This window comes from Nipponia nippon, unplaced genomic scaffold (assembly GCF_047370975.1).
Source record: "Nipponia nippon isolate SJK-2023a ecotype South Korea unplaced genomic scaffold, ASM4737097v1 scaffold_1, whole genome shotgun sequence".
Lineage (NCBI taxonomy): Eukaryota > Metazoa > Chordata > Aves > Pelecaniformes > Threskiornithidae > Nipponia > Nipponia nippon.
In genome coordinates this window covers 158817542-158833682 of record NW_028262290.1, presented here as the reverse complement: position 1 = coordinate 158833682, position 16141 = coordinate 158817542, and the positions used below count along the sequence as shown (strand labels likewise).

The 16141-nt window shown below is 40.8% G+C and overlaps 1 protein-coding gene across 4 annotated transcripts in view; it reads left to right on the top strand.

Moving 5' to 3' along the window:
* Positions 1-16141, top strand: part of DPP6 (dipeptidyl peptidase like 6) — a 566701-nt gene that overhangs the window by 461971 nt on the left and 88589 nt on the right. For all 4 annotated transcript variants that reach the window (XM_087730211.1, XM_009467586.2, XM_087730220.1 and 1 more), the window contains exon 8: positions 14265-14385. In XM_087730211.1, coding sequence (XP_087586337.1) covers positions 14265-14385 — 121 coding nt within the window. The remainder of the gene's footprint in view (positions 1-14264; positions 14386-16141) is intronic.

Below are 16141 nucleotides of genomic sequence, written 5' to 3'. Positions count from 1 at the left end.
CTCTCACCTTTTCTTTTGGCAGTGACATCTGAATCAATATTTAGCTGTGGTCTGCTATATGTAATTATTCTGGCTTGGTTATCATGCTAGTTGCAAGGAAGAAAAGTCGTCCCCCCCCCAGTGTCTATATAAGCCCTATTTAAGCATGGTGGGGGGTATTCAGACAGCTTTTTACATGGTTTCTGCATTCTGGGAAAAGCAAGAGTTTCAGAATAATGATGTGCCCTCTCCCCTTCATCCTCTTTTCCAGTGTCAGAATATGAATTCTTTAAGGAAACCCCAATAAGACATCTTACATGTACACTGAATACCTGGGCAGGTTACTCTGGTTGAGGATTCCCCTCTCCCCCCATTTTATTCAAAGAATTCTGCTGGAAAAGTGTTGTGTTTGTTTTTTCCTTTGATGCTCTGCTCTTTGGTTACAGTGGCCATAGTGTTAGTGTCCTGTTTTTATTTTTGCATATCCTTGTCATTTCCTTTGGTGTCAGTGGGCTTGACGTGTTTGGTCCTCGTTCACCAAAGGGAAGCTTGGGCACAGTCGGTGTTATGAGCTCTGCTGAGAACGGTTGTGCCCCTTCCCATCTCAGCATTCTTGGTACCGCATTTTCATCAGTGGCAAAAGAGCAAGATATTTAAGATAATTGAAGATGCTACTATAAATGTTACTGAAAGAAGATATAGGTGATTTTATTGTAAATAAGATGTTGCTCTTCTTGTGGGCGTGAAAGATTTCAGAGGAAAAAATAAAATTGATTATTTGCCCTAGAAGTTTTACCAATGAATCAGAAAAAAAGTTACTGTTCTTACATCCAAATATGAGAGACATAGGTTGATGTAGTTTTAAGGCATCGCCCCTGGAGGTGAGACACTGCCATAGGCTTCCTCTGTGACTTCATATATGTCACTTGGTTTTCTGCTTAAGTTACAGCAAGATGATGGTAATATATTCCTACCTTACCGTGGACTTACAGATTTAGTATATTAAACATTGCAGAGATTCATACTCTGCATTAAGGAAACTGAGTATGTACCTACAAGAAATGCATATGTCTTAGAGCCATTCACATCTATACTTGCACTATAGGGCAAGTACTGAATTCTCTTCCTTTATATGTTATCACATTTTGTTATATGCTACTGCAGTTGCACAAAGTGCAAAATTCCTAACAGTGCAAGACACTATGGTAGGGTCAGTTCCACTGAAAATAATTCCCTCCTATTACGGACATCTAAAATGTTGATATTCTTTTAATTTCAATTGTGGTTGGTGGATATTGAACATGTATCCTTTGTTAAGGTCATTTCAGAGATCTAACAGCTAGAAGTATCTACTTTAGGTCTGTGCATAAGGGTTTCTGGCATCTTACAAAACCGTGGTTGGTACATGATGTCCATTGAAAGAAGTGGTTATGAAAAGTGTTTTTCTTGCAAAGCTGCTATTTTGTGCCATGAAAATAGTTACCTTTTACTTTAGATAGCAGTAGTCACTGGTGAGTGTATGTTTAAGTGACAGATGTTAGGATGCTGCAAGCAGGACTAAGCAGTGCTAGCTAAGGGGCTGTGGAGTAGCTCACCTTCATTTGTGGTGGTGGTCTCACCTTCCCCAGAAACTGCCATTCGTCAGAACCATGAGAAAGCTTCAGGAACAATTCTGTTAGCTCTACTGTTCAGCTGCTGGAATAGGTATTGATGGTTTCTATTACTAAACTTTGTATTAAAGAGGAATATTACACTGAATAGCTCACTGTCCAAGGTCAGCTGTGTACCTCTAGGAACCCTGAATCCCAGTTGCCAGTTTCTTTACACTGACAAGTAATCTCTGTGCTCTCCTTAGGCAGATATTCATTCTATAACACAATAAAATACTTAAAATGAAACACTGTATCATCTCACATTAAATAATCTAATTTATAGTGATGCCCTACATAACCATCAGTGATATTAGGTTACAGAATACAAGATAATCCATCAAGCAGAACTTAAAAGCAGAATAAGAGTTCCATACTAAATGGTACATTTACTGATACATTCTTTAATATAACAAGGCAGTTATAAATTAAAATAACCCCGTTAGAATCCAGGGCAAGGAAATCCAAGCAGACATGGTTCTCTTTGAGGTGAAATAAACCCTCTTTTCTTCCCTGAAGAACAGAAAATAGGACAGTATATTTTTCTTGAAACATATTTTTAAATCTCCAGAATCATGATAATTGCTTATTTGGCTGGACCCTGGCAGATTCTAGGTGTGATTAGAACCCGTACTTGTTGTGGATTAGCCTCATCACAGAATACAAATGGAAATGCACTGCATTTGTAATGATGCAATGTCAAAAATGTAGAGAAGCTTGTAGAAACCTGAGAAGAATATTAATGCACTTAAGGACTTAAGCTGCAGAAGCAAGACAAAAAATCTCTTCTGTGCCCAGTTTAATAGGAAAAAAGTTTAAGAATGTGTCTCTACATCATGGAATTCAGTCATGAGTCCTATAGCCCATTATATGGGACTTTATCTCAAGTATCGGTTTTGCCAATTTTGGATTGTCTCTAAAGACCTTAAAAACCACAGAATCTTACAAACTCTTCTGCTTTCCAAAGAGAGCCTTAAGATTTCTTGGAGAAAAGGTCTCCAGACTTTACTGAATACTGTAGACACACCACAAATGTGATTTAGTAAGAATGATAATCTTAGAAAAACCTTTACTGTTCCTAACAAGGAGTTGCAATATATAGGCTTTATAGAACATGCTTAATAGCTAAATAATATTACTTGCAGCAGGTCTGTATTTCCCCTAGACTTTCTTCTGCTGCTGATGTACCTATAGAAGCCATTCTTATTACCCTTCATGTCCCTCACTGAATTCAGCTCTAGACAAGCTTTGGTTTTCCTAACCATGTCCATGCATAATCAGACAATGTCTCTATATTCCTCCCAGGTCACGTGTCCCTGCCTCTCCCTCTTGTACAGTCCCTTGTAATGTTTGAGTTGTCAGTTGTGCTTATCCACACAGGGCTCCTGCCTCCTTTGCTTGGTTTCGTACACGTTAGGATGGACCATTCTTAAGCTTGGAGGAGGTGATACTTGAAAATCCAACAACTTTCCTGGACCTCTTCTCTCCAGGGCTGTATCCCATGGGATTCTTCCAAGCAAGTCCATGAACAGGCCAAAGTCTGCTCTCCTGAAGTCCAGGGCTTAATGCTTTTTGCCCTGATCTTTCCTCTCGTGATCCTGAACTTCTCCACCTCATGGTGTGTGCAGCTGAGGCTGCCCCCAGCTTTCACCTTCCCCTGAAGCTTCTCCCTGTTTGAAAGTGTGAGGTCCAGCAGTGCATCTCCCTTCATCAACTCCTTGATCACCTGTGTCAGGACATTGTCATCAATGCCCTCCACAGATTTCCTGGGTTGCTTGTGCCCAAGTTGTTGTCCCTCCAGCAGATAATGGTTAAGATCCCTCATCAGGACTAGGGTATTTGAATGTGAGGTTTCTTCCAGCTGTATGAAGAAGGCCACATTTACTTCTTCCTAACCAGTCAGTCAGTAGCAGACACTTGCCACATCACCACCCACATTGGTCTGCCCACTAATCCTGACCTATGTAAATTCTAATCTGGCTCTTCATGCATCGCTGAGCTCCATGCATCTCTGCTGCTCTCTCACGTAAAGGGAAACTCCCCCTCCTCAGCATCCCAGCCTGTCCTTCCTAAAGAGCCTGTATCCATCCATCACAGCACTACAGTCGTATGAGCTGTCCCACCACATCTCTATGATCCTATTGAGATTGTAGCTCTACAATTGTACACAAACCTTAATTCCTCCTGTTTATTCCCCACACTGCATGTGTTAGTATACAGGCACAGAGAGGCACCCAGCTGTCATGGTTTCCCAGGAAAAGTATGAAAGCTTTCCCCATGGAGTTCTGTGCTCAGCTGCTTATTTTTGTGCATTGAGGTGGCCTCCTTCAGCTCTGTTCTCCAGAGTCTCTCTTGTCCACATCTCCTTTTTCTTGTCAGCCTGGTCTACCACTTCCTTGCCTGACTGTGGGCTGTCATCTCCCTCTTCCGTTGTTCTAGGTTTAAAGCTCTCCTCCCCAGGCAGGACAGAGCTCCCAGCCCCAGCACCTGGGCACCGAACCTGGTCTGTAGCTGCAGATCTGTCAACAGAGCAGGACCCTTCCTCACTGTGCCTGAAGTCACCAGCTTCCAGCCTTCGCCTTCACAGAAGTCTCCCATTTACTGGCAGAGCTTTCTTGCAGGGTCTCAGAGAAGATCCTTCAACAGCCTTTTTGACACCTCTGATGTTGCAGAGTCTTCTGACCTTCATCTACTGCTCCTTTACTTACTCCACCCATGCCCACCTCCTGCAGGCGAGGTGATCATCTATCGTCTCCCCCAGCCCCAGAGAGAAGTCACCCTCAGACCTGGAGAGCCACATCCTCTCTTAGAAGCTCTTAAATGGGACCTAGACACTCTTCATAGAAACAGAAAATATTTTTTTTATTTGAAGACATGAAGGAATGCTTTTCCGTTCTCTCTGACTTCTTAGTCTCTTTGTTGATCACGTGCAATTAAAGCAAATTTAAGTTCTTAATGTTTATTTTACAAGGAATATTAGCAATTTCCAAAACATATGGCTAAAATAAGGAGATTTGCCCAATTCACAAGTGGTGACTCTTCTGCACTTCCTTTCCTAGATATGTAATGAAAGCCACTAAAGACAGCAGATTTTTCATTTGTCTTTTACAGTAACTCTGACGGTTTTCCTTTGCAGAATCAATTACATTTCCTTTCATTGCATTGATTTCCATGCAGTTCATCTCTTATACTACTGATACGAGATGCGTACAAGCCTTCGATCTCCAATGAGAAGTCATGAATACTGGTTTTGATGTGTTTATGGATCAGCATGATTCTTACATGCATCAATCTGTACTACTGTATTCTCTAGTTTTAGTGGTTCCCTGGGGTGGTTTCAAATCCTCTGTCCTGAAAGCCTTCCTGCAGAATCATTTTAAAACTGGTGTAGTCGTCACTTTGGTCTAGACACCACTTTTGCCCATCTCTGAGCAGGGTAAAGTTGAATTAAAGTAAACCTTGTCTATTTGTTCTGTACCTTCAGAAACTGCTATGTCTTCTAAATCCTTGGCTTGGTAAGGAGTTAGCTTCTGACTTTGAATTAAAGCAAAGAGAAACCCTGGTATGAAAAACTGAAACTGTAGCCTTTTCTGTCAATAATTTATCAAGATGTGATTCTCTGAAATGTGTTGATCATGTGGAAGAGTTTCATTGGTTCATCACCGGTTTTAATAACGACATTTTGGTTTTGTTAAGAAAAAAGTTGATTTAAAAATTCTTTATCTCACTCCTCCATCATAATTGTATCTATCTCTTTCCTAAACTGTGAACATGAATCCTTTGATGGGGAGAATGAAAATATTTTGAGGTTTTTTGTCTTATTTCTTTTTTCCCCACCTGCTATCAAGCTATATTTAAATAGCAACAAGAAAAGCCTAATTAAAATACTAGTTCTTATTATGTAAGCTCACTGGTGAGGAGCAGTTTATGGTTTTATTACGCTTTTTGAAGAACTGATAAGAGTTGGCGTAATCATGTCATATACGTTAAGAACAACACTCAGAATGCATCAACGGAAGCTATTTGAACATCAAAGTTTGCATTTTATGAGTTTCAAAGGAAGAAATTGGCAGGGTGTTCATTAAATAATGCATAGTCAATCAGCAACAAGCTTTAGAACTGATTTTTAATTGATGACACATTTTTCTGCTGCAGTTGATGTAAGAATGATAACTGCAAAATGCCAAGACCTTTCCAGTACAATGCTCGTCAGATTTCCTTCATATCCCAAAGTGAAAACACAATTATCATATCTGTTTCAGGATGCTGCATGGACAAGGATGGGCATGCTAATTCTGTGTAGTAAGGACAAGTTTTAACTCGGACAAAACAGCAGGGAATCTTTCTCTCATTGCAGTTTTTCGTTTTCAGAGTCCTCAGCTTCCAGGTTTCATATGCCAGTGGTAAAACAAAACTGGCTTGAGAAGGGCTATCTCCAAAATATTTGGATGGAATTAGAGAGCACTAGAAATGGAGGGGAGAAGGGAGAGGTCTTTCTGTGTGTGTATTTCCAGGAAGAGCTTGATCATGCTCAAAACTATTTGTGTTCGTGATCTGACATTTCCAAACCCTGGTTACATGCTGTGACTCTGTTACAGACCTCAACCAGTTACTTAGCATATAAATAAAGGGGTAATACTTTTCTACTTCCTGGACGTGTTGGGAAGCTAAATCTGTGTATTTTTTTGAGGCTTTCAGACCAATGTGATGTGTAACACCATATAAATATGTAGATAATTAATATACAGTTCAGCACAAAACTTTCCTGTCATTGACACCCCAAAAAATTGAATAGAAGTTAAAAAATTTTAAGAAAGTATCTTACGCTGAAGACTTAAAAAAAAAGTCCTTGATTAAACTGTGGGACTGTTGTGGTGGGTTGACCTTGGCTGGCTACCAGATGCCCACCAAGCCACTCTATCACTCCCCCTCCTCAGTGGGACTGTGGGAGAAAATACTATGAAAAGCTCATGGGTCAAAATAAGGAGAGGGAGATCACTTAGCAATTACCATTATGGGCAAAACAGACTCAACTTGGGGAAATTAATTTAATTTATTACCAGTTAATCGTAACAGAGAAACAAAAAAAAACCCTAAACACCTTCCTGTCCCCCCACTCCTCCCTTCTTCCCAGGTTCAACTTCACTTCCGATTTCTCTACCTCCTCCTCCTGAGCGGCATAGGGGGACAGGGAATGGGGGTTGCAGTCAGTTCATAACGCTTCATCTTTGCTGCTCCTTCCTCCTCACACTCTTTCCCTGCTCCAGCGTGGGGTCCCTCCCACAAGAGACAGTCTTTCATGAACTTCTCCAACATGAGTCCTTCCCATGGGCTACAGTTCTTCACAAACTGCTCCAGCGGGGGTCCCTTCCACAGGGTGCAGTCCTTCAGGAACAGACTGCTCCAGCATGGGTCCCCCACAGGTCCTGCCAGAAATCCTGCTCCTGCATGGGCTCCTCTTTGCAGGGTACAGGTCCTGCCAGGAGCCTGCTCCAGCTTGGACTCTCCACGGAATGCAGCTTCCTTCAATGTGCATCCACCTGCTCCAGCATGGGGACCTCCATGGGCTGCAGGTGGATATCTGCTCCACCGTGGACCTCCATGGGTTGCAGGGGAACAACCTGCATCACCATGCTGATCTCTGCTCTGGTGCCTAGACCACCTCCTCCCCCTCCTTCTTCACTGACCTTGGTGTCTGCAGTGCTGTTTCTCTCACATTTTCTCACTCCTCTCTCACATCTGTTACACAGCGTTTTTAACCCTTTTATAAATATATTGTCACAGAGGCATTACCAACGTTGCTGATGACCAGCAGTGGGTCTGTCTTGGAGCCATCTGGAACTGGCTCTGTCCGACATGGGAGCAGCTCCTGGTGTCTTGTCACAGAAGCCACCCCTGCAACCCTCTTTCCCCTGCTGCTACCAAAACCTTGCCATGTAAACCCAATACAAATGTTCGCATGCACTCTTGATTCAAGAGATAATTGACAGAAAGTAGGTAGGAACCTTAAATTGCATGTAGATTGATTTCCGGCAGTTGAATCCCCATTTATATACGAGTGTGATGCGGTCCTGCACCATTCAAGGACTGCCTAACCTTACAGAAGTCTGGATTTGCCTCAAATGATTAACTTAATTTGCCAGCATATATTCTCATAAGGCTTGTGTGGTGAAATTGGTGGCTGTTGCTTAAGAAATTTGATGTGATTGGGATTTAGGTAGAAGAGCCCAAGGACTTGAACATGGTTAGGACTATAAAGAACAGCATCCAGGCGATAGTCATTGAATGCTACAGTCCTCCTTTTTGGGCTGTGCTGCCCTGCAGCAGGAGAGGGCTTTTGGAGACTTAGAAGGATGTGCACAAGGAAGCCAGAGTCTGGCTTATCAGTAGGAATGGGAGGGAGGATGGTCTCTTCTCCAAGATTGTTTTCACCATGCATTTTATTTTTTTATTCCCATATTAATCTACTGATGATCTAATTTGAATGCGTGCTTGTGTTGCCATTACCCTCAAAGAGCTAATGGACCAGATCTTGAGTGGGTGAAGATATCTGACATTGGCTGTTTGTTGACTGACTGTACTCGGTGGAAGTGGTAGATTCCACTAGAAGTGGTAGGAACTTGTACAGACTGCATTGATTGACTCTATTTGGACTTGGGAGCACCCAGCACACCATAAAAGCTTCTGGAGAATAATCCCTGAAGTTAGGCAGATTTTATCTTCCTTTATGTCTTCATTGGTACCTGCATCTCTCTGCTGAGTCTACTTGACATCTGTCTAAGGCAGACTAGATCATGCCATCTATAAAAGCCACAGAAAGTCCTGCACAAGATGAGGCAGTATTGAATCCTACCAATGTACACTGGCAATATACAACGGGAGATGTACAAACCAAGATACATACAAGAACTGTTTATCCTTATTATCCAGCGGAAGGGATTTTACAGTAGCCTTAGGTCTGCCTTTGCAGAAGGAAGTATGAGTTCAAATAAGTATCATGTTGAAGCCGACCATGACTTTGCCAATAAACAGATCAGTTAGACATGCAGTTCATGGCAGGACAATGCACATTTTGGATCTCTTCCAGTCTTCACAAGCTTATTATAGTCTACCTGATGTGAAATAATTACAGTAAGGATGATTTTATGGTTAAGGCATTGAAATAGAGCTCAAGTTACCCAGGTTTGACTCATGGTTTTCAGTTTTCCTGTGTGACATTTAAAATAGAATTCGCCTATTTAAACTTAAGTTCCTAGAGCACCTAGCTAAGCAGCATTAAATATATGTGGCCTCTAGATGCAACTCTGTGAGAGCAGAATTTTCCCATATGTCCTGTATCATATGTGCCAGTTGTTTTAGATGCATGAAGGGGCTTTGAAAACAGAAAACGGTGAAGTACATTATGTTGGATGAGAGAGAGTAGCATGTTGTTTTGTAGTTATATTTCCCCACTCACTGAGTCTTCGATTTTGTGACTGTTTTTTTCGGACTTCAAGGAACTTTGGGCTGATTTGGAATTTAAAAAGGTGTCAAGGCAAGATTTTGTGCCTGTCTGTACATGAAGGCTGGTTCTTGTTGACCAAAATCTCCATTTTAAATGACCAAACTTTCCATGTTAACTACTCTCTTGTAGTTAAATTCTATGAGCTAACCTTGCAGTGTGGAAGACTGCCTTCTAATGTGTAGGAAACATTCACACTTCTGCAATGTACTAATAATTTAAAGTAATAAGCATCCAGGCATTAACTTTATGCTTGAAGATGCTAAATTTGAGTGATGTCATTCATTCAGTTGACAAGTTATACATGTTAGAAAAGATGGGGTAAAAAGAATATAAATTTAGAATGCCACCCTACGGTTGGAAAGTAAATAGAAACAGTAAAAATGCAGATTAATTCATATTCATTTATTTTCTCTTGGTTTGTGTAGAAATAGGAACTTCACTCACCTCTTTGGCTGGAAGGAAGGTGGGTTGAACAACCATAAAAGGAGTTGTAGTATTCCTCTGCTCAAAATAGTTGGTCACTGTGACTTTTGCAGTGGTCTTAAAGAGATTATTTTCAGTAGATTCCTGAAAAGGATCATAAATTAATCCATTCAAAAGTAACAGTATTTTAATTACTGCAGCATAATTGCTTAATACCACTCTGGGTCAGTTTGGTAGAGAACATTAATTCAGAAGCCTTTAAGCAGTTGCAAAGATGTTTTAAATGAATCCTCCTTAAATCAGTCGGTGTGTTAAGGCTCTTGTATGTTTTAAGTGAATTAAGTTTATTTTTTTGTTAGTTTAAACATTTATCTTACCGTATAAATTCATTTTACTGGATACTTAATCTTTGACTTAAAGTTCTCCTTCTGTCACAGGCTTGTGGTCCAACCAGTCTAGTATTTTTTCTCCAATATTAGTTGTGTCACACAAGAATATCAAATGTATTAGAATTGATTGCTTCAAACCGTGTTGCAAACCAGCAGAGATTTCTTCCCAGCGCACGAGTTAGTGGTGTGTTGATACCTGAGGCTAAAGGGGTTTTATCTTATGCTGAAAGTTTCAGGTGACATCCTGAGCCACACAAAGCCAAAAGCAAAATCCCCATTGATTTTTATTACCCTGGGAGTAAGTGAATTCTTTTTAAAAAAAAAATCTTTATCTTAGTCCCCCAGGACATTCCAGTTATCTCTCTTAAGAAGTATTTCTTCTTTTGAACACTATTATAACATCCAGCAGGAAGAGAGGGAAGCTCTTGCATTATGTCCAGTAGCAAGGAGTTCCACGTGTTAATTCTGATTTCAGATTTATCCACTTTTAAACAGCTTTCCTCTAGGTTTCACTGGTTTCCCTGTTGTTTTGGAAAAATGAAAGTGTGAAAACATCCTTTTACTCTTTTCTGTTTCCTCTCCATTATCTTGTAGAGCTTATGTCTTCCTTGTTCATTCTATAGAGTTAGCAATTTCAATTTCTTCAACCTATGTAGGGATGTTTCCATTCTTCATGCTTCTTTCAGGATATTTTCTCTTTCCTCTGTGTTGAATGTGTCATGATGAAAATAAGCACAGTGTTCAATGTGGGGATATCTGCCTGACATACCAAAGGTTTATCTTCCATGCCATTAGTTGTTCTCAGTGCTGGACTTTATGTGCTGTCCATGATAAAAGGCATATGTATTGCAAGAACGTTGTAGGTAAAGTCTTGATCAAATATGCACACCAAAAGAGAAGACACCAGAAATTTTGGGTCTGGTCTTTGTCTCCTGTACAGAGAGAGACGTAATACTGAGCTTGACCCCTTCTGTTGCCATTTTACGTTAGACTAGAACTGCTATGTAAAGTAGGCATAAAATAATGTGAAAGTGATGTCTGTACATTGTTTTTAATATTTTTCTTTACAAAAATTTCTTATCCTCTAATTAGCTCAAAGGATTCTGATAATTTGATAGAGAGCACTGCTTTGATGTCATAAAACCAAAACAGTAAAAAATATTATGTAGGTATTTCATAATATCATCTAGTATCTTTCTAACCAGAATGTGAAGTAATCCAAAGACATTTCTTTCTGCTGAATAACGGAAGTTCAAAAGCTTTTTCTTAATTTATAAGATACATTACACAGAAATCTTCCTTGTGCTGCTTCAGTTATCTTTTATCTTGATTATGGTTGATGTTTTTAGGGCACAAGGCACTGTAGTTAGGAGGATAATTTTAAATTCTCTATGAGGTGCTGCAGTTTGGCTCTGAATTATATGGGTGACAGTTTGAAGTCGGAGCACTATATTATTTTTCCATTGCAGCTACTGGATACCTCATGCAGCCTGATTACTGCAATGAAGCTTTGAAAGACAAAACAGTGATGACAGAAAGCATTGCAATGCTTTACAAAGAGAAGGGCAGGAACAGGTTGTCAATCCACCTTCTTTATTTTTCCTGTAAATAAATTTAAAATTTAATACAGTACAAAATATTGCAAAACCTTCATTTGCTGGGAGAAGCTGGGCAAGGGAAGGGTTGCATCACTTGAATAACTCTACTTGATTGTGTGCCTGTCACAGAAGAGCCCCCACCCAAGCACCCACAACACGTTTAGCTCTTGGACACAAAGATTTGGATTTGTTTGAGCCCAAAGTATCTTATTCTGCTTGTTCTTCCTGACTTTTATCATAGAATCATTTAGGTTGGAAAAGACCTTTAAGATCATCAAATCTAACCGTTAACCTACCACTGCCAAGTCCACCACTAAACCATGTCCCTAAGCACCACATCTACACATCTTTTAAATACCTCCAGGGATGGGGACTCAACCACTTCCCTGGGCAGCCTCTTCCAGTGCTTGATAGCCCTTTCGGTGAAGAAATTTTTCCTAATATCCAACCTAAACCTGCCCTGGTGCAACTTGAAGCCATTTCTTCTTGTCCTATCGCTTGTTACTTGGGAGAAGAGACTGACCCCCACCTCACTACAACCTCCTGTCAGGTAGGTGTGGAGAGCGACAAGGTCTCCCCTGAGCCTTCTTTTGTCCAGGCTAAACAACCCCAGCTCCCTCAGCTGCTCCTCGTAAGACTTGTGCTCCAGACCCTTCACCAGCTTCGTTGCCCTTCTCTGGCCACGCTCCAGCACCTCAATGTCCTTCTTGTAGTGAGGGGCCCAAAACTGAACACAGTATTCGAGGTGTGGCCTCACCAGGGCCGAGGGGGATGATCACTTCCCTGGTCCTGCTGGCCACACTATTGCTGATACAAGCCAGGATGCTATTGGCCTTTATGTACATTTAAGCTTCAATAACTCTCCTGTATGCAGACTAGTTAACACATAGAATTCTTTACTTGACATCCCTCATCTGGCTCCTCTGCTTACTAAAAATCAAGGTAGGAAAGAGAATGTAGTATCTTCCACAACATATTTTTTACTTTCAAAAAATATTAATTGGATGCAGCTTTTCTTAGTTTAAAAACCCATGCAGGCTAAAAGGAATAAAAGCAAGCTACAGCTTCAGTCGTACTTTTTACCTTTAGGCAAACTCAGTATAACTGCTGCCAAAATTAAATTAGTATCTATACTTCCTTCTGGAGTCTTTCCAGCTCATCTTTAGGTGAAACACATGCCGTAATAGGATGTGAAACACAAGCTGAAAGCAAATATTTTTCCCAATTCTATGTTTTCATGAGTGTAGCATGCGAAATTGCTTTCTAGTAATGTAGTAAAGATATCTAACATTTGTTCCAATATCTTCAAGTGTATAAAACCCCATATGTAAATGTCTACTAAAATATATTAACAGTTGGTCTTTCAGTCTAAATGGCTTTCTTATACCCTGTTCAGTACATCTTTGCAGTCTGAATGGAATTTAAAAATATTTTCAAAACAAGAATGCTACTTTAAGCAGGACGCACTTCACTTTGGGGTGAGGAGGGGACAGGATCTGTGTCATTGATGCCAGCAAAACACAAAAAAATGCATGGACCACTATTTTTTAAATGGTTGGCTAAAGTTTTGCTCACTGATCAGCACTTAAACACCTAAATAAACAGCCTGATTCCCAAAAGCATTCTCATAGCAGCAGATCTAATGACTTGCATGAAATTAGCTTTAAAAAAAAAAACAGGAGGCTTATTTGAGAGTCTTATGGTAGGCTCCTTTCCTGACAATCTCAGATTGAAATTTTTATGATTGATAACAATTTTGTATTTACAAATTCTTCTCCAAGATGGAATTGCTTTCCAACAGACAGCGCGAGCTGTGTGAGCAGGCGTTTGCAGAGGCAGGCTTAGGGACCTGATAGCGATCCTTGGTGTGGGCCTGCCCTTGCCCTCCTGAGGAGCTGCGAGGTCCCATGACATTTTGATCATGAAATCTTTCAGCAACCTGAATCCACTAGATTTTTGAAACAGGAGGGGAGAGGTTGCCAAAGACGGGAGGGGGGTTATGGCCGCTGCATCCATGCTGGCAGGGAGACGACACCCCATGGGTGCCTTTGTCCCATCCACCCTGGTTCCTGTAAGAAGGTGACCTGGGGACCAGGGCAGGGCAGGATGTCTAGCACAGCCCTTTGGGTCCTTGGAGCATGTGTACCTGCTCCCCAGCCAAAGCACCAACCTCCTCGTGCTTTGTTGGCCAACGTGCTGCAGTCACATAGATGACCCCCTACTCAATAGCGCATGTTGTATTGCTGGATCTGCATTAAAAACTGGATTCAGATTTATTTAATAGGTTGCCAGCTGTGTTTTAAGGAAGCAGGAGCAGCTGGAAACAACCAAGAAGCCATTTCCAGGAGCCAGTCACCAGATAGCATCAACATGAGCTCTGCAAACTGCTACTGTGTCCTGGACTACTTTTTCAAAATCCTGAGCGATGGCATTCCTCATTTCATACCCTCTAACTGCACTGTTCAATTTCTGAAATGAAGACAGGAGCGAGAAAAATAAAGCTTGTATCAAAGGACCAAGGCTTCAGTTTGTTGTAAATTAGCATTTTTCTATTAGTTGATGGCATTGGAAGCAAGCTGTGGAAATTCTTTTTTGAAAAAAGACGCTATAAAAATGTGATATGTGATTTTGTACTGCCAATTATTGTAAAAGCAAAATACTCCATTTTATAATGGAGCCACTGCTTAATGCTATTCTCTTTTTCTTTTTCCCTTCAAATCAGATATTTATCTTTGAGAATAACATCTATTACTGTGCCCATGTGGGGAAACAAGCCATCCGAGTGGTCTCCACAGGAAAAGAAGGTGTTATTTTCAATGGGCTCAGCGACTGGCTATACGAAGGTAGGACGTGACATTTAGGGCAACAGTTAGTTATGAGTTTAAGTTACACTCTAGATTTACAGAGCTGGCTGGAATTAGATGTTCAGCATTGCATTTCTGGGGACTGGTGCACCACGGAGCTGAAAATCTGCTATTCTAACAGTTGTCTGAAGTGCTGGACTGGAAATAATGTGAAATGATGTAAGAATTCTGTTTTCAGACTGTTTTTCTTTCCCTTAGTCCAAAGGTAATAAATCACCAAGCTTTAATGAACAGAACTGCTTCATTATTTAATGGCACCTGCAATCACTCATAGACGTACCAGTTTTCAAATCACAGAAAAGGACAGAAATGGGGAGGGAAAGGAGTTTTATTTTAAAGGAAGACGTGAGGAAACAATTTTACTTGATTCGTTGTTCTCTACAGCACTAAGTGGGCTCTGGAAGCTGCCCAGGTCTTGCTACCTAAAAATTTTCTAAGAGCAGACAGATCCTCACAGTAATTGGCTTCTTTCCCTTGAAAACAGGCTGATAGGGTAGAGGATCATTGCTGGAGCACTGCTTTACTTTGGTCCTTTCAGCTGGCAAATGGCCATTTAGGTGTCTGTGGGCAGCTGCTTGCAAAATAATCTCACCTGCTCACTAGATTAGGAAAGGATCCCACCCATCCCTAGTTCTTTTGAGGAATGTTATAGGCTTTTAAGCTAATACTTTATCAGAATTCAAATTCAAATAAATTATTTTGTTTACCACTCCCAGAGAAGCTGGTCCCATAAATCAGTGTACAAACTCATCAAAAACATCAGTGGAAAAATCTGACAGTGGTTTAGATTACTTTTGATATTTAAATGTGTGTTTCCACTGTACCACAGAATATTTGCAAGTGGATGTCCTTCTTGTGAAGCACTATGTAACCAGAGGACTGGCTAAAAAGTTACAAAATGCTAATTTACTTTAATTCTTCTTTATTTATTAATTTGTTGCTGAAGTTGTGTGTAGGCCTGTTTGACTCTGTAGGTCAAACGTGCATATCAGTACCTGTATTTTGCTGATAGACATCATTTAGTACATAAGGTCCTCTCGTAGAGTCTCACCCACAGTACCATGCTGAGAGGAGTTTGTCAAGCCAGTGAACTCCAAGTACGCTGGCAAGCCCGTGATGACACTTGTTTTGCTGACGCATATTTTTATTCAATTACGGGATTGCTCAGGCAATTTCTTGGCTGACATTGACTTTCAGGTTCGTCCTTTATAATGAACTTTCTTGTTAACTTTATGTTAATGTACTGGGATAAGAAATGAATGTATGATCAAGTACAGTCTGGTTATACCAAGCCAGGTTCTGTAACTTCTCTGAGCACCATGTACAGAGTAGGACCACTGAACCTGCTATTCACTGGGAGTACATTTTGCAGAAATTAGGATATAGTTTCCCTTTGGAAATGTCCCTTTGTGTCCAAGGATGGTTTACAGTGAAATAAAAACTTCTCTTACTTCACAAGCAAGGTGTAGAAGGATCCATGGGAAAACCTGAGATATAAACATTCCCAAGTGATGGGGTGCAGAATCCAAAATCAAATCCAGAGCTGGATGGTGTGAGCTGAGCTCCTTCTCTTGCACTACATCACTTGTGCAGTCCTCATGGAGGTAAACCTGGGACCAGAGTCAGGACTGAGGATTTGTGGCAGATGCTTGAACAAGTTGTGGGGCCATGGTATCAGAGGGATCTGCAGTGTTTGGATGTCAGCTCTCTGCATGCATGGATGGCTGGAGTGGGA